Source organism: Haliaeetus albicilla, chromosome 12 (genome assembly GCF_947461875.1).
Source record: "Haliaeetus albicilla chromosome 12, bHalAlb1.1, whole genome shotgun sequence".
In the NCBI taxonomy this organism is placed as follows: Eukaryota; Metazoa; Chordata; class Aves; order Accipitriformes; family Accipitridae; genus Haliaeetus; species Haliaeetus albicilla.
Window position 1 is genome coordinate 33,516,058 of NC_091494.1, and position 18,062 is coordinate 33,534,119.

The 18,062-nt window shown below is 40.3% G+C and overlaps 1 protein-coding gene across 2 annotated transcripts; it reads left to right on the forward strand.

Annotated features, from left to right (window-relative positions):
• Positions 1 to 4,623: 4,623 nt before the first annotated feature.
• Positions 4,624 to 17,789, forward strand: CYBC1 (cytochrome b-245 chaperone 1). Of its 2 annotated transcripts, XM_069798936.1 has the most exons (8): positions 4,624 to 4,812; positions 6,929 to 7,179; positions 7,582 to 7,712; positions 8,907 to 8,948; positions 10,234 to 10,307; positions 11,347 to 11,443; positions 12,720 to 12,864; positions 13,448 to 17,789. In XM_069798936.1, the coding sequence occupies exons 3-8, from the start codon at positions 7,628 to 7,630 to the stop codon at positions 13,575 to 13,577; spliced, it is 573 nt and encodes a 190-aa protein (XP_069655037.1). In that variant the 5' UTR covers positions 4,624 to 4,812; positions 6,929 to 7,179; positions 7,582 to 7,627; the 3' UTR covers positions 13,578 to 17,789. The 2 variants fall into 2 exon arrangements, with proteins under 2 accessions (XP_069655037.1, XP_069655036.1); XM_069798935.1 differs by lacking the exon at positions 6,929 to 7,179 and having other exon boundaries at positions 4,625 to 4,812.
• The last annotated feature ends 273 nt before the right edge of the window (positions 17,790 to 18,062 follow it).

The window sequence follows — 18,062 nt, forward strand, 5'->3', positions numbered from 1 at the left end:
CACCCAAGGACATAACTTTCTAAATGCTTGTTTCACTGCAACTGTCTGTAAAAGACATCACAATCCAGAGGACCAAATGTTTGTGGATTTGGCTGTTAAAGATTTTACAATCAATTAGTGTTTTAAAAATAACCTCAGAGCAGAACATAAAAATAATGCCTTTTTTTTTTAATTTACAGACTATAGGTGAGTTATCACTGAGGTCAAGGAAATCAGGAATTCCTTAGCTTTACCATAATGAAAGCAAATAGAAGCACTTTCTTACTGCCCATTTAAAGAAAAATAAGCTGATAGTGCTTTACATATACCCTGGAAAAATACCACTAATCCTAGCTTGAGGTAAAAATTGTAATAGCTTTGGTAATCATTTTCTGTGCTTCTGCTATCTTTATTCAAAATGCTTTCACATCAGCATATTAATGCAAGTTTTTTTTAAAAGCACTACAATCACTCCGGAGCAATCCCTGTGCAACCTAAGAATTTGCATTTCCTACAAAATTGCTGGAATGCAGCATTAGCTGACATCTTGTTTCCTGTTCCTTTGGATGAATATTTTCATACTGAAAAGCTGTGCCAATCTCACAACTTATTCCACAAGGATTCAATAGCCATAGCTGCATTGACAAACATGGTGATAGCACAGACGAAAGTTCTAAATTAGGAATGTGTTGAGATTTGCACATAAAGGCATAGCTAAAATCCTTCTGTTTCACACTTTAATGATTATGCTTACATTTATTATCCAAATTTGATATAAGGATTCTTCAAAAGCCATAACAGTTTTGGATACACCTGTAACTCTACAAAGATCATAATTAAAATAGTTTTTTATTTTCCCCCATATGTCTTTATATTCACAATGAAAACTAGGTAACTACATGAAAATTGAAACATTTGTAGAAACATTGAGGACATGTTAGGTACACATCCTAAGTATACCTACTTCACCCTCTGGCTTAGGAATACCTGGACTGAATTAATTTCAATTTAAGAATTCAAACAAAAAAAGAAAGCAAAAAACTTGTACAAACTGAAGAGCATGCAAGGAATCAATGTTTCAATGCACAGTTTAAGATTATACTTGTGTAATCATTAGATAATTAGATGTCCCATTTATTTTATTGCCAAGAGCAATTTCTGCTTTCCATTAGCTATTTATGCCATTTTCCCACAGAACAGCAGATCAATTACCATCAGCACCATGCCTGACAACCTGAGAAGAGAAAGCACCATCCTGTTTTAATCTGCCCAGGGGGAGGTAACAGTTACTACCTTTGCAGAGCTGCAAAGGCTAAGTCAAAAAAAAAAAAAATTCATCACAATATAAAAGCTTTCCTATGTCAACAGTAGGTAGCACTTAAGAGCATTACTTGCTTTTATGGCCTCTCTTGATGTATTTCACCTCCATTGCTACATTTCACATTTATACCTGCGCCTAAAGCTTTTACACCAAGAATGAAATAGAAAACTAAGTATCTCTCTATGAAAACTGCATGCTGCAAACAGCTTCAGAAAGCTTTAAAGGTTATGCATCAGTCCTGCAAGGCACTGCAAGCTGTAAATGCCTCCTCAAGTTCGTGACAGCATATGCCACTCAGCAGCCATCAGAATTAAGCAATAAATCTTAGTTACAGCTGGTAAACATGTATTCCATGAAATGAGTACTCCCCAGGCTTCATACACACTGTTCCCATGGAGGTCAGTGGGGCACCACACAGAGTTCAATGGGATGATCTCATTTGTAACAGGGACTTAGAGCCAATTCTGTCCAGCCACAAAACAACACTGGTTTGGTGACTGTTTCCAACCATTTAAAATCAAGCACACTAGGAATTTTATCCTGGCATGCTAATAAGATCACATGCTTATTGCACAGCTGAATTTCTAAGTTTAAGACCTTGGCGGGTGGTGGGGAGTATAAGGAACAAGAAAAGAATATTTAGGAAAATGGTCTGAAATTAGGAAAAAGGACCAGAAATATAAGTAGTGTGAAACTAATGCAAAATAAAGACCAGTTCTGTTATATCTGCATGGTCTTGGGTTTAGATTAATGACTTAAAAGTTAGAAGTGTATTTACTATACAATGCCTTACAAAAATTTATTTTTATATTATTGAGCAAGAAGTCTACAAATAGTCAATTACATATTTCTGAATGTTTCTTCTGGCAAACAGTTTTTGTTTCTGCAGCAACATGTTTTGGAATTCATGCTGGTCTTTCAGTCCAAGATCAAGCTTTTAAAATGTGTGTCGTCTTCCCACTTTTATTGGTAGGCGTAACGTCACTTACCTACTTCAAAGTGTGGGCATAAAATCCCCAGGTGATTGCAGAAAAAAATGCTGTAAGAATCATTAATCAATAGCAGAAGCTTACACTGATCCTTGCCATATTCCAGTTCAGACAAGTGCTAGATTGTCTGTGTGTGTGGTTTTTCCCATAGTTGCAATAATTTCTAACTTTATAATTAAATTAAGTCATATCAGGTTATCCCACTGTGGTCTTTGCAGAACTGCAGAAGTATACAATTGCTAATTATTTTTGCAGATAGTAACATAAGAATAAAACAGAGTGATACGCTGTGTAGTTTATATTGAGTGGAGGGGACAGATGAGTTTCTTACTTATTTCACTCTACTCAAGACTCAAGAAATCTTTTGTCTTGTATCACACAAAATAGCTTAACATTTGGTTTCCAGAGAAACTGGTTGCTTATGAAAGCTGACTGACAACCACTTATACATAACTTTCTTTCCAGAAGACTCAGCCAGCTGCTTGTTTGGGTTGAGAACACGTGATACTTATTACTTCCTATTTTTCATCCAAATCCAGCAGCTGGTACCTCATGACTCGCAAGCATGCCAATTCATTCTTGCAGTTCCTCAAAGCCTTTTCCCATTAAGACAGTTACACAAAAATTGTAGATCAGTTTGTATTTTCTACTACTTACAGTCAGTTAAGTCTATACCATGGACTCTGAGGGTTTTTTTCCCTATCTTCGAGCAGTTCACTCTGGACTGTTATGAGACACACTGTCTGATCAAAATCTGTTAGTGTTCACCAACAATGATGTTCAGGAACCGCTGAACAAACTTCTACTATGTTATAGCCTTGAGCAAACACTCCAGAGTATGTGGATTTGTATTAGCAAAAAAGCCAAAAATTGAGTATGTCATTCAGGAAGGACCACACTCCTGTGCAACCGAGAGAGGACTGAATATCATTTATAGATGAAGTTATATGTTGACTTACATAAAGGGAATTTAAGAAGTTAAGCTAAACTACAGATGTCTGCACTTCACCCATTAGGTCCCAAAGATGACAGGAGCAGTTGCTCTAATTGATAGAACAGAAACAGCTTTCACATGTGAATGATGTTTAACTGAACTGGAAACACAAAGGATTTTTCAGATGTAGCCTACTGTCCACAACAGGAAAGTCACTCAGTATTTCTAGTGAATTAGAAACTTTCCTCCCCAAACAACAGATTTTCCAAACGCATGCCTTCTGCTGACATACAATTCAAAAAAGTCATGACATTAATATTAAACCTGTAAGATTATCACTGTTATTTCTGCTTTGCAATCCCCCCCCAGTTTTGGAACAATAGCATTAATTTTCCTCAGGGCTCTGTTCACAGTTATAACAGCTATCCAAAAATACATGGCATTCAATTATTATAACCATCATAGCTATCAATGCTGAAAGCTAAAGCTTAAAAAAAAATCAAGTACTAAAAACTTGTGATAAAACATCAATTGACAACACTAATGTAATTAACTTACTACTGGCAAAAAAAAACCAGCACCAGCAGAAACCCTCACACGTGTCAAGAGTCACCTTTGGAAGAATGGGAAACGTCAAACAAAGAAGTCCGCTCTCTGCTTCCATGTGTGTAGTTATTCATGGGGGTACATACCCATAAGAGACACAGCCAGGACAGAGGAATAGTGGCTTTTAGCTGCTGCCACTAGGTATCAAGGTCCCAGTAGCAAGTCTTCTCCGAGCAGCCATCCTGAGACAACTTCGTGACACTGAAAAATCACTTACAAACCTCACCCTACCACAGCCTCCTACCCAAACAACACAGACATGAAGTACTAATGAGAAATGGCTACCGCACAGCGCGGGTGCTCTACAACAGCTGGTGCCCCAAACGCGGGGTACACACTGGCTGCCATCGAGAGCCTGGAGCTGGAGAGACTCCCCGTTACAGAGGGGGGCTCCCCCCACCCTCCCTTGCCCCCCAGCCTGGAGCAGCCGGCAGCCCCGCCAGGCACCGTCGTGCAAGGGGCCATATCCACCTCGCCCTGAGCGGGTCTAGCAAAGTGCCACCAGCTGTGCCCAGTAAAGCTCTTCCACGCAGCTACCCTCACCCTACAGCATTTCACCTCTCTCCTCTACCAACACGCCAGTTTTTGTCCTCTTTTTTAAGACCGTTAAAGCCACACAACTTAAGGAAACGTCGACGCTCTTACTCAGGCTGCAGCCACAGGCCTAGCCACCATCTTGAATGCGGGCGCTGAGCCGACATGTTGGGTGAGGCTCTTCCTTTTCCACTCGCACGTAAAGCCCCAGTGGACGGGGGGAGGAGGGGGCTAGGAGGGAAGGTTTATTTATCCGCTTCCCTGCCCTCACCCAAAATGGCCGCTGCCGCATCCGATCCTCCTTGAGGCGGGCGTGGCACCGGCGCGTCGCAGCGGCCGCTCTGCCCGCGCTCTATGGTTGAGGGCGGCGGGGCTGCCGGAAGCGGAGGCGCCCGGCCGTCCCATTGAAAGCGCCTCCATGCCGTCGCGCTGCTGCGCGCCCCGGGCAGGTATCGCCGGCGGCGGCGGGGGGTGGCGGCTGCCGGGCTGAAGGGGCGCCGGTCCGCCCCGGGGCGGGCTGAGGCTCAGCGGGGTCGCGGGCCGCGGCGTCGAGAGGGAGCGATTCCCCCGTCGGCTTGGCAGGGGTGCGGCGGGGGCCGCTACGGGCGAGTCCCGGCTCAAGCTGCGGGGTTACCCACGCCGGGGCGGCGGGGGGAAAAGCCGAAGTCTGTTTTTTGGCTTTGGCAGCACGCTCCAGATCCTTTCTCTAACCGGGTGCCCAGCGAGGGGGAGACCGGTTAAGTGCATGGGTCTCCCTGGGGGGAAGGCAGGTGCGGGGTTGGGAGGCAAAGAAAATTCAGGCTGGTGCACGGTCCTGGCTCGATCGGTGTTGGTGGTGAAGCTTTCAAGGTGCTTGCTTAGATAGCTTTTGCTAGCTCACCCCCCATCGAGAGCTTGGAGGAAGTATATAAACGTTTATTTTGGTGCTGAAGATCAGTGTAATGTCAAACCCAACAAATTCAAGCAAAATTAGCAGCCCCAAAATACCTCTCTCTCGGTAATTGTAAAATTGTCATAGTAAAACTTCTGTGTTCACTTAAAGGCACGTCTATGACTTATGTTATTAAGCGTAACTTTAAGAAGCTGCTTTGCTTTTTGTTCCCTGGGGCAGGCACCTGTCTTGCAAGCAGCTGCCTCCAGGAGAGACGATGCTATTGACTTTGAGTGTCCAACGTTAAGCCAATACTGGCATTTGCGCGATTGGACTTTACTGAATGAATATGGGGGGGCAGATATCAAAGTTCACATTAATGGGTTTAACTGGTACACACGTGAGTTGTGTTTTAAGTAAGATGTGTTGTTTGTGAAATACGGCCAGATTTCTGCAGTGATCTTTATGTAATTGATAACTTGTTGATATTTTTTAGGTTGCAGGCAGGAGAAGGCTTTGTACATGCAGAAATATTTTCCAGTATATTGAGAGCAACTCACTGGAGTAATTTGAAAATTAAAATTTGATGCTTGACATCCGGAGGAGATAGCGTCTTATGCATAAGTGGTTTTGTCTCTTTTGGTTTCAGATTCTCTCAGATGTGTTGCTAAGAGATTAAAATCAAAGTCATGTGTGCTTTTTATTTAACTGAAAAGATGGCTAAATCTGCTTTATTAAATGGAATAATAAAAAAAAAAAAAATCCCCTGGAGCTTTGGATCTAAACTAGCCAGTTGGCACAGAATTGCGGGAGTGTCATGTAGTATCTAAGAACAGCAAGATGACTGAAGGACTAAAAATCACATGCTTTTCTGTAAGAATCTGGGTGTGCTTGGGCCTGCTCTCTACACATTTTTCATGGTTATTCAAAACCTGTTGAATGTTGGCATTCTTCTGGAAACCTGTTATCATGGGCAGCTAACAACAGCTTAATGCCAACCTCCTACGAACTGGTTCTGTGGGGGAAGAGTAGGCTATTTAATGATTAAAGTACCCAGTCAGTAGAAGGAGTTGGTGTTTGTTGTCTTCAACAGTAAATGAGCTGTTTAATGCTCCTGCAGTCTCCAGAATGCATCACAGAAGTTCAGCTTTATCCCACCGATCAGAAAAGTAGATACCCTTTTAGAACACCTTTTGAGGAAGCCTGCTTAAAACCCACTACCTTAAGTGGTATGAAGGTTGTAACAAAAAACCCGAGCAAAATAGAAGAAGTCTGTGATTAAGGCCAATGTATAATCTGCTAACATTATGACATGATGCTTACTTAGCACATGCTTTCATTTCCTATTGACTTTTACTGGATTGTGGTCTTCATAATAATAACAAGCATCTCTACCAATTTGCATAAGAGAAGCAGTAAGCAGCCTGTCCTTTCCGTAGTGACAATCCTGAACAGATCAGATGGGTCCTCATATGCTTCTTGCATCTCACTCAAATCAGTCTTTACGCTTGTGCTGATAGTATGAGGGTAAGATTTTTTTTTTTTGCGCTGGAGCTCACAATCATGCCAGAATTAAAACAATTTTGTGCTGTAAATAGTGAAAACTTGCTGAAAATGCTGCATGGGATCACCCAGCTCTTTCTGTTTTTAATTAGTACCTGTGTTTTTAATCTTTATTGTTACGTTCTGTCTAGGCTGAAGGCATGGTCTTGTTGAGGAGAAACAAGCATACTTGTTGGAAACTCCTGGTTTTATTCTTGAGTTGGCTTGAATGATGGGAATGCCATATATGGCATTATGTGGCACTAGCACTGCTAGGCTGAGGCTGTAATCCTTGTTGGTCTGTCATCAGGGATGAGAAACCTGATGTCTCTATTGCAGAAGGCTGCATTGTCCTGCTTCAGCTGCCAGGCTAGTCCATCATGGCAGTCTTTGCAGTTAGCAGGTAAAAGGCTATCAAAGAACTTTCCATTGCTCTTGCTGTTTTATTTGTTTGAAATGCTGCATGAATTAGCAACAACATTGTTCCAGGTTCTTGCTTTTCACATTTTCTTCTGGAATCTGGTTGTGATAGAAAGGAAGAGACTTTTACCCCCAAAATGAGAAGTTTCTTGAAGAGTTCAGATTCCTGTTGTTGTTGTTGTACAGGTCTCCACATGACAGGTTTTTTTTCTTTGCAGTTTTTCTAAATGTGCATATTGCTCTTGTGAGAAAAAGACTATGTTCTTATCCTGGACATCTTTTATAGTGTAGATTAAGACTTGGTAAGTCCTGAAAAATGCTAGGAGGGGAGACTGTTGAAGACAACAATGATTTTAAATTCTTACTTATCTGTTTTTTTGTCCAGTGACGTTTCATGAGTCAGACTGGGTTGTTGGGAGTTTCTTCTGAAGATGTACATGTTGGTTGAAAACCGTACAAGTTCCCATCTTCATCTGAAGAGGTCACCTGGCATCCGATCTTGGTCTCTCTTTGTTGGTAAGACCATAATATTCCTCAGTGTATTTCAGAACTTGCTTTAAGGGAAGGGTTTCACAGAATAAATTCCTGAAAGAGTCTCTAATGAGAGATGCCTGTCTTTCAGGCAGTCTTCTTTCAAAAAGAGGAATCTTCATGCTTTGAACTTCTCCTTTAGCATAGCCACTAAATGAGTCTGAAGTCTCCTCCTCAGCATGGTAGTTTCACTGTGAGACTGATAATTTTTCAGTCTTTTATCTGCAGAACCTCAAAGGCTCATGGACAGAGAATTTTAAGGGAGTCCTGAAACATCAAGAAAAGAAAGTTTATTATATGCCATATACCAATATAAATGTGAAGGTTCTGGAGGGGATGCATACTTACACTGAAAAACATCAAGGTTTTCAGAAATGGAAAAATCTGCAGTGGTGCAATGCTGGGGTTAGATCTTGCGTGTGGTTGACAGTGAACTCTTAACGGCACTGTGTGTATGAAATAGGAAGTTATACAGGATGTTCTGAAAGGCATCTGGTTTTAAACACTAAATATGCAGGGAAAAAAAAAATGGAGTGGTGCTTCTTAGGACCACACTGAGAGAGCTGGTGGGGAAAATGTGGCATATCCTGCTTTCCAGCTGAGTAGTTCCCATTGCAGTAACACTACAAGGTTGTCATTGCTTTCAGTGATGTCATCTTGTCAGACTCTCATTGAGACAAGATGTTTGCAGTTGCAGCAGCACTCTGGGGCATGAGGCACTCTTCCGCTGCTTCCTCCTCAATGGGAGAAAGGGAGCTGGCAGCTTCTGACACAACTTTCTCGCAGAAGCTTTCTTCTGGCTCCACAAAGCACTTAGAGGGGAAAAATAACCGTTGTAGTGTTTATGGTAGCATGCTCAAAGTTGTACTGCGTTTGAGAGGAAGTATGGTGTAATGGCTAGATTGAGAGTCCCTCTGAAGTTCCGTTCCTGATTCTGTCATGACCTTTTATTTCTGACCTCAGCCCCTGTGCTTTTAGTGTCTTTGCAGAATGGGAGTTTTTTTATACTGATTCAGAGAAAAAAAAAACCCTGAATCTTTCATATAGTGATCAATGTTGCAATCACACTTGTCCCTTTTTTGAAAAGTGATGAACTTTTGAATATTCATGTTTTTCATCAGGGGATTTTAGATGGTTTGAGCTGCTTGTTTGTCCTAATTCTCTTCCCTCTCATCCTAGGAATAGCCTCCATAGGTTTGGCTGCTGCTTATTATAGTGCAGGTAATGGCCTATCATTTGTTTTGAAGAATTGTTTATGTCCTGTCGATCTGTTTTTCATGCTGATGACTGTTCTCTGCAGCTTCTGTCTGGCCTTACAAAGGCAGCATAGGTACCTATTGCACTTTGTGGCGTGAATGTTAAAATCCAATAATAATTGTTGCCTGCGTATGACTTACTGTGTTTTAATGTTCTATTTGTTACTCAGCCTCCCTTTCCATTTGCAAGAGCATTTTTAATGATATTTAGTACTCTGTGGCATTTTGTAGTTTCAGTGGGTTTTATAAATGTGATTAGTTGGTCATCACAGCTCTCTTGGGAAGATATGTAATGATTGTTTGCCACCATAATGAAATGATTACCTTGCCTTTGATGGAAGTGCTCTGTTTCTCTGGAAACTGTTAAATCATCACTAGCAGAGATTACTCATAAAGACACCTTTAGAGAACAGACAGCTACTGCTGCTTCCTGCCCCCCCACAATAGAGCAGACTGCACCAAATGCCAGGGATCCTTCCACCTATGGAATTTATCCTGCAGGCTGTCCTGTGATTCTCTTGCTGCATCCTGTTAACATCAGATTTTAAAACTTAATAGTGTGTAGGAATATGCTGTCACTATAATCGATGTATTTTTATTTAAAGAGCGAAGTCCAGTGAAAGCTGCTTGATACACCAGCCGTATCAGCCTTTTTTTCTTAAGAAATTGCAAGAAAGTTTTCTGAAACAATACTGAGCACAGTTCTACTTTGCCTTCAGTAAAAGCCTGAGTAAGCAAATTGCTTAGGCTGCTATATGTAAACATTTCCAGGACATAAAATGCAAATGTTTGTTTGTTGACCGGTCCAACTGCTTCCTTTTATGAAGAAACATGTTTGCTTCAGTGAATTTCCATTTTCCCTTGTCCTCTGCAGCACAAATATTTGGTGGTTGACAGCAAGTTGAGAGTTTTGTGGATGCCTTGTAAGATGCCTTTGCTTTTAGAGAAGAGAAAGATCTGTAGTGATGTTAACAACCTTGCCAATAATTCATATGCTTATAATTCTGCATGGTTTGGAGCCCAGTGTAGATGGAATCTTTGAAAAATATGTGAAGAGTTTCTGTATTTTTATCCTGGGAGAGAGCTGTAAAATAGCTTGGATTACAACTAAAGGCAAAAATGTTGCATCAGAGAAACCTTTTTCCTTTTGTTGCCTTTAAAGGGAGCATGTTGCTTTTAAAACTAACTGTTTGAATACCAGAGAAGGAAAAAAAACCCACCTGAATTTGTGCATTTTTTGCATTGTTCAGACAGCTTGGCATGGAAGCTCTTCTATATGGCTGGGTGTTTCTTTGTGGCAGCACAGAATCTGGAGCAGTGGGAGGTAAGATGCTGAACTCAGGAAATGAGGTCGTGTGAGTTTAGAAACAGTTGGCAGATGCTGATTCCAGCAGCCCCATGAACTTGCTCAGTCCAAACAGACAAGTTATGCTTTTGGTATTGAGGAAACTCTTTGGGTTGCTGTGCTAAGAGTAGAGTTAGGGCAATAATTCTTTCACTACACAAGCATGAAAACGTGAAGCTAAACCTAAGAGTGCTTTTTAAGGGGAGACTTGCCCCAAAATGTTTTGTGGCCTTTTCTTCCTCTTACATAAGAGGGAGAGAGAATAGCACATTCAGCTGCTACAACATGATTTTGTACTTAGCTGTTCCAGCTAATGACAGAAGGACCATTAAATAGAGTAGCTCTAACCTTCCAGGCTACTCAGCTGTTTTCCATTGGGAAAACAAATGGTGTTTGTGAAGCTGGTTTATAATCTTGTGGATGTTGATTTGTTGAGAGTTGGACTGAGAGCAATAACCTATTATATAGGCTGGTCACCTTACTGACCTGAGTTGTTATTAGAATAAGCAACCCACACATATGAGACATCCTCTTTTTATTGACTGGCAGGGATATTTTAAATGTAGTGTAAGCCTGGCCCATATAGCAGCACAATACTGGAATTTTGGTGGAGTTAGTGACTGTGTTAGTGAAAAGTGTAACTAGAACTTATGTTCACTGTATACTTATCCTGTAGGCCAAATGCATACACCAAAAGGGAAAATTACAGGAGCTCCAAGTTAGTGTTCAAATTTGATTCCAGGCAAAATTTGTATTACATAAGGAATGTGGAAAGAGGGGTAATGAAGCCAACTTTAACTTCCTTCTAGAAGGAACACAGGAGATATGGTAAAGTCTCTGTTAAAGCCAGGAGCAAGATTATGATTTTCACAGTCTAGTAATAGAGAAATGTCCCTAAAATAGCTACGTATTTTTCTTTGTTAGCAAGATTATTTTCCTATGTAACTATTTTACTTTGAAGCATAGCTACTGATGGTGTTTTTAAGAAAATCTTGGGTTTTGTTTTTCAATTTTACAGGAAGCTGTATTTGATAAGAGCAAGGGAACAGTCTGCCTGAAAACATTCAATCTTTACAAAAAAATACTGACCTTCTCAAAAGGAGGCAATGAACAAGGTGAGAAAGCAGTATCTGTGGTAGCAAACGTGGTGACCAGACAGAAGAAATGCATATATGCCCATTTAATAAACTTCTCTGGAGTTCTGTACTTAAATTACATATGTTTCCAGATCTGTTTTGTTCCCAAGCAGCAGATGTAATAATCTGCCTCTCAGGACCCAAATGTTTTTTCAGGTTAGGCTGCTGAATGCATCTTGTTAGTTATTTTAACCCAAGGTAACTAGGCTTACACAATGCTTTCCATAATGGTTTTAGCCATTCCTTTGGGATGTTAATGTGCAGGTTTACATTTCCCTTGGATAGCCTGCTTTGCAGGTAGGACTGGTGGAAAAACTTAAATTTTGGATCAAGGAGTTGAGATTTCTGTAATCTAATCTGGTTTTGGTGGCAGGCAAATCTTCAGATATATGCAAGCAGGCATGTTTTATCCTGCAGATACACAATACGCATTTAAAACAGCATATTCAGTAGGCTTAGCTTAATGCAGTATCTTATTTCTTTTGAGCTTCCTCTCAGAGTAACAGAAGCTGAAGTATAGTATGTGACTTGGTTGAGTCACTGTGAGACAGGAGCTCCATTGCAGACTAAAGTAGGATCCTTTTCAATGTCAGATTTTTTTTTTATTCTGCTTGCTAGTCTAAATCAAACCAACTGTCAATATGCTTAGAAAAATGACAAAATTTGGAATGTCCTTAAGCTGAATTGGTTTTTAGACAGTTGATTTTGGAGATGGAAGATAAAAGATGTGGAGAGAAGGATGTTTAATATTTCTGAACTTTTCTTTAGGGTATGTTTATATGTTGGGGAGCTGAGCACATCTCGTCCTGAGAGGTTATTTGGTAGTATCTCTTTCAAGTACTGTTAATGTGGGGATGCAGAGATCAGCAGATGTTCTAAACAGTTAAATCTTTCAGTATTTGCTCAATCTCAGTAAACTTACCACCTGTTTACCTACTCTGTACAGAAAAATAGTTAAAACTGTCATTAAAGTAAGTGGGAAACATAAGTAATAAACTAGTGGTCCCCAGTTCCTGGGAGGCAGTGTAGCTTGTTTATTAGGGCCTATACCAGCTAATATGTGCTGTAGTCTCTCCTTGTTTATTTTGCCTGAATAGCTCAGCAATTGTTTGCTATTGCAGGACTGCCCTGGTTGTATGGGTTCAGAGCAATAGTACTCAAGAGCACAGAGTCCCAGTCATGGAAGTCACTAGTAGCAGTGCTGAAAGTTTACTGTAATGCTAATAGACTGCTTTGTTTCCACATCTGTTTACAGTAGTGGCTCTTTTGAATGAGATCCGAGATGTGAACGTGGAAGAGGAGACTGTGCGATATTTTGGGAAGGGTTACCTGGTTGTGCTACGATTTGTCACTGGATTTTCACACCCACTGACTCAGAGTGCGGTGTTGGGCTGTAGAAGGTGCAGTGTGGACTTTTTTTTTTAATTAGAGTGTGTAAGGTGGGAAATACCAGTCATATGGGACAGTAATTGCCAACTATTGAGACTCCATCTTAGCTCCATTTTCATACTTGCTGATATGACCCTGTGTTAATTCAGTTTAACTTTTTAAAATGCTTTCAGTTGTGGGTATTTGGGTAACACCATCTCCCATCAGAAGACTGATCATATTTAGATACTTAAGATCCCTTTTGTGCTGCATGTCTGCTGTGGTTACCTTCACTAGCTCAGCTGTGCAGTGGCACAGGGGATTAAATCTATTTTGCAAACATTTGGTGTATTTATCAGTTAACAGAGGATTTATTTTAAGCATTAATAATAAGGAATCTTGCAGCAGGGACTGTGGGAAAAGGATTGATTTGTTGTGATGTGGAAGTAACAGCTTGGCTTGATATGTCTGCACAAGTGGGATGCTGTCAGCCATACTCTATGCCGTATGTTGACTGGTCCTTCAAGCAGTTATTCTCAAGAATTAGCATGCCTGTTCTTGTCTTATGGACACCACAGTTCCTCTAACTCTTACATTGCTTCTTCTTTTCCACAGTGATGTGGAGGCAGTTGCCAAACTCATTACTAGTTTTCTGGAACTGGACAGAGTAGAGAGCCAACAAGATCTCTCTCAGAGCAGCGAAACAGAGGCTAGTGATGCAGATGAACCACAGGATAAATATTAATAGTCATCGTGAGCTGAAGAAAGCAGAGGCTTTCAAACATCTGGAAAATATACTGATTGTTCTTCAGAGAAAGAAATTCCTCACAATCTTGGCCATGGCATTTCTCTACATGTGCACTTACAATGGGACGAATCTGTCTTGGGGCACTTTTTTAGTGCTAAACTGCTTCAAGATCCATGCTTCCAGTCTTGCTGTTGTAGAGTCCAAAGCAAATTCTGTTTTATTTGTTCCTTTGCCTCAGTTCATGCATGTGGACACTGCTGGCTTTTGAACTTCTCAGCTCATCAAACATGTCTAGGAATAGTTATTTATTAATTCATGGGTTTGAAGTAATTTATTGCTTTCCCATTAATGAACTGGAGATACAGATGTAAACTTGCACTTATTGCAAACATCTGCTGCAGGTACAGTATATGAAATGTAGAAGAGCTGAATTTGTAACTTGTAACACAATGCTTTGAGGTTTTTCTTGAAATGTTATAAATGACGGAATATATTGCTAAATTGGGTTTAAGCAGCTTAATATATGCAATTAGGTGATGCTGAATAGTGGCATTTTTATATTCTCTACTACTGACTTGACATTAGATACCAGTGGAAATTAAAGTTTGAGTGACTGTTTTGGAATTGGAACCATCAGGTTGATCAGCTTGTTACACTGTCTTACTTCTCTTGGACTTACCAAGGAGCCATAAATAGTAAACAAAAAATGATCACGTTGACAATTCAACATCTTTGCAGTGTTCTAGCTTAATCCTGTTCTGCTTAACTTCTGGGCATAGGCTACCCCAAGATAGAATAACCTTTTTGTAGATGTCAACATTTACTATTTTAACTGTGTATTTAGAAAAGAAGAAAAGCACATGTGTTTCTTTAGGTAGGGAAAAAAATAATGTCAAACAACATGGTAGTCTGGATTTATTTAGTATTTCCTCACTTGAAATGATACCGAAGTGCTAAATAATAATTTTTTTTTAAGATAGCTGGGATAGATCCAATGTTTGACTTGTGCATGTTTTACTCCAGGTGTGTACTGTCTTTGTTCTGACCAATGGTTTCACAAATAGTTAAAATATGAATTTTCCAATATATTTTTTGAAGTAAAAGCTACCTCTGTTAGTCAACATGTTCTGTCTAGAACTAAAACTTCATCATGCCTATATCAACATGTCAGTGTAAGAAAAAAGTTGTAAAGAGCTGAAAGTTCCTCCAACAAGCTCCTGCTTGTATTAAAGTTCACTAGGTTTAATTTAGGAATTTTATGGTCTTAAGACCTGAATTAGAAAATACTTGCACAGTTACTTCTAGGACATCTGAACAGGGTACAAGGTAACTGTGTGGTCTGCTTTCACATTTGGCCAGCAGCAAATGTCTTCTGGCAGCGGTTTCTTCAGGACTGAAAAGAACCTGCATTCTTGTTTCAAAGCACTCTACCTCTACAGAAGAGAAAGCTATGAAAAGATTTTGGCAGAAGCTATATCCTGTTGTGTGTTCCAGCTATATCTGAAACTAAGCACATGCTTATCTGACCAAAGAACAGGTGGTACCAAGATTTTACTTCCAGCTGTTTAGACCTAGTATGTGAGCTGTGAGGCAAAGATGCTCTTACTGTCAGTTTGAAAGGGTAATCAAACTGTAACAGGGAGATAGCTGTTGATGCAGCTTGACTGCAGCACAGAAGTGGGTCTGTTTCTATTAAATAAGAAACTTGTAATCACATCAGCAATTAAAGCAGACCTCTGCCAATAGACATGCTTGTGAAGTCCTCTGAGTTGGTGGGCTAATTGTGTGGCTTTCAATCTCTCTACCCCACGTCACTGGAATTGAGAAGCTGCTGTGTACAAATGTGGGAAAATTAGGTTGCAGGCAATTAGCTAAATTTGGCCTTTATTCTGAAGCACAGCTGTAAGCTAAGAATAATCATCAAACCTGTTTAAAAAAAAAAATTGCAGGGTGTAACACTTTGGAGAGTTCTTCATTTAAATCCACTGTAATATATACCCTAGGTGACACTCATTTTAGAGAGAGGAGAATGAGATTGGGAATTGGGAGAACTCTTTTTTTACCCTGCTGTGTAAAATGAGAGTGTCGAGTGTTCTAAGGACTTACAGTAAGAAATACTGAAAAAACTAGAGTATTTAGTGGTATAAAGTAAGCAGAAGGGCTCTACCTGCAGATAACTGTTGCTTCATAGCAAAGATGTTAAGAGGGAGTATGTGGTACGGATGTGCATTGCACTTACAGTCTAAGCCCATGGATTTGACCGTGGATGAAATGGACAAAACTACCTGCATTCCATTTTAGCCATACTGGGTTTCTTTTGTATTTCCATGAGAGCTAACATTCCGTGGAAGACACAAACCACACTGTGGTTTTCCAGTCAAAAATCAGCTTTAGAAAGGTACGTCTATTGATCTAACCCTACACTGCATCATGTGCCCTGCTTCTGCTGACCTCTTTTGTACGTGTGGCTGGCTATATGTGCTTGATGTTAGTAATGTGTATGCTTATGGACTATGCAATATCATTATACAAAGACTAAAACAATGTAAGGAAAATGGAGAATCCCTAGAAAGAGGAATGACCTATAGTAAGATATAGCTTGAAATACATTCTGTGGAATAAGTTGCATTTTGAGTTGATGTCCAATGATCGTAGCTTTTAAGATGTTCTGTAGTGTCCCCCCTCACACCTCAGTATCCTACTGATGGTAGACAGGAGAGGATGACTGCTGGCATGCACTGTGTGTCTAGCAGGAGTATTTTGACTCCTCAGTCTTTCACTTGGAACAGCTGATGTAATGCTCTCCCGTGCCATTTCCATTTTGCATTTGGCAGCTCTGTCGCCATACAAACTAGAACAGTTTCAAATGGGAACCCAAGTTCTGTAGACTGAGCTGATGTGAAGGGGGACCGAGTAGATTCTCCAAATGCTGTGGGTTCTGCCTGCGGGCTGTATGTTGGGCACTGCTGACTGATGCATACAACTGGAAGCTTGTGATACCGATCGACAGTGCTGGTCAAGAATGTCTTAACTTGGCAATTGGATGCCATACATGAACGTGTATCACAGGCTGATGTGTATTTCTCTTGATCTAAGTTTTGAGCTTCCTGTCTTCAAAAACTTTGTCTCTTGTACTTGGGAGACGGATCAAGATTTTCATGTTTTGCAGTAACTGTATGCATGGAGAATTAACTTGCAAATTGCTGTTAACATGGATTTGGCTACAGCAATGTCTGTGGACTCCTCAGCAATGTGATGCAGCTTGAAGAAACTTTTAGAACAGCAGGTGCTAACTCAGGAGAGGTTCTGTTCTTCCCTCTTTCCACTAGTCCTCTCTCTGATCCTCTTTTCCTGCCACTTTTCACCATTTTACTGAAGGCTTTTTCAAATGGTTTTCCTCACTTCTCTTGGGCCTAGCATGTTGAAAGGCCCAGTAAAAGTAGCCTTATGTGTCCCTGATGTAAAAAGTGGCTTGTACTAAAAGGAATGATGTGAAAGACTAGTTTTGGTTAGGAAATTAGATACTCCTAGAGGAGTATTACAGATGTATTTGTTAAAGTTTTTGCATCTCAGGCTGTCTAGTAACTTGAGACTAGACAGCTGTAGTTTGACTTACAAGTGATTTGAAAACCTGCATAAAAGACCTTAAGTTAGATCTAACCCCACTGCTCCATAAAGCCAACACTTTCTATTATGTCCTTTTAATATAACTGTATCATAAGTGCCATTTGGCAGATGCTTCAGCTTAAACTTGAGTAGCACATCTGAAGTTACTTCCGTGTATGTGGCTGGATGGGAACATAGCCTTAGCTGTCATACTGAACAAAAGCAAGGCTGTCTGGTGTACAAAGGGAGAAAATTGCATCATCTAAGCTATAATCTAGTATTCTGTTATTTCACAAAATGAGATATTCCGGTAAATAGAATCAATTGTGCAAGTCTTGAAGAAAATCCAAATATTTATACCATATAGCTGAGACTTGACTCTTGTGCTGTATTTATGAAGTTACACAGATACCAAAAACTACTCCGGCTTACATAGTAAAGAGCGCTAGTTCTGACGCTAGTAGATTGCTGAGAGGCAAAAGTACATCTGGAAAATGTTTAGAAATTGCTTTTCTACTTTTAAATTGCAAGTAGAATTTCAGCAAGGCCTTGTATATTGTCTTTTTTAAAAAGAGGTCCAACTGATAAAATCAATTTTGATAACTTGTTTTGTGTCACTGTAGTCTTTTTCTATTGTTTTTAATTAAAATGTATTAAAATATCGATGGCTGTCTAAATCACTTGGCATGGACCTACTGAAGGAGTTAATGGGGGGGGGGGAGGACAGAGTACAGGAAGCCCAAATACCTAGCTCCTTACTGACCCTGCTTGTACTTTTACAGCAGTCCAGCTTGCAGTTTCATATAACCTAATATAACCAACTCTTCATGGGTGAATATATTTACATTTTCCCCCCTTTAAACCAAACCAACATGG

Bases quoted from the DNA above. Each gene is read 5' to 3' on its own strand.
- CYBC1 (XM_069798936.1), top strand. From the start codon at position 7,628: ATGTACATGTTGGTTGAAAACCGTACAAGTTCCCATCTTCATCTGAAG. The intron at 7,713-8,906 runs GTAAGACCATAA...CTCTCATCCTAG, and splicing joins ATCTTGGTCTCTCTTTGTTG to GAATAGCCTCCATAGGTTTG. The intron at 11,444-12,719 runs GTGAGAAAGCAG...ATCTGTTTACAG, and splicing joins AAAAGGAGGCAATGAACAAG to TAGTGGCTCTTTTGAATGAG.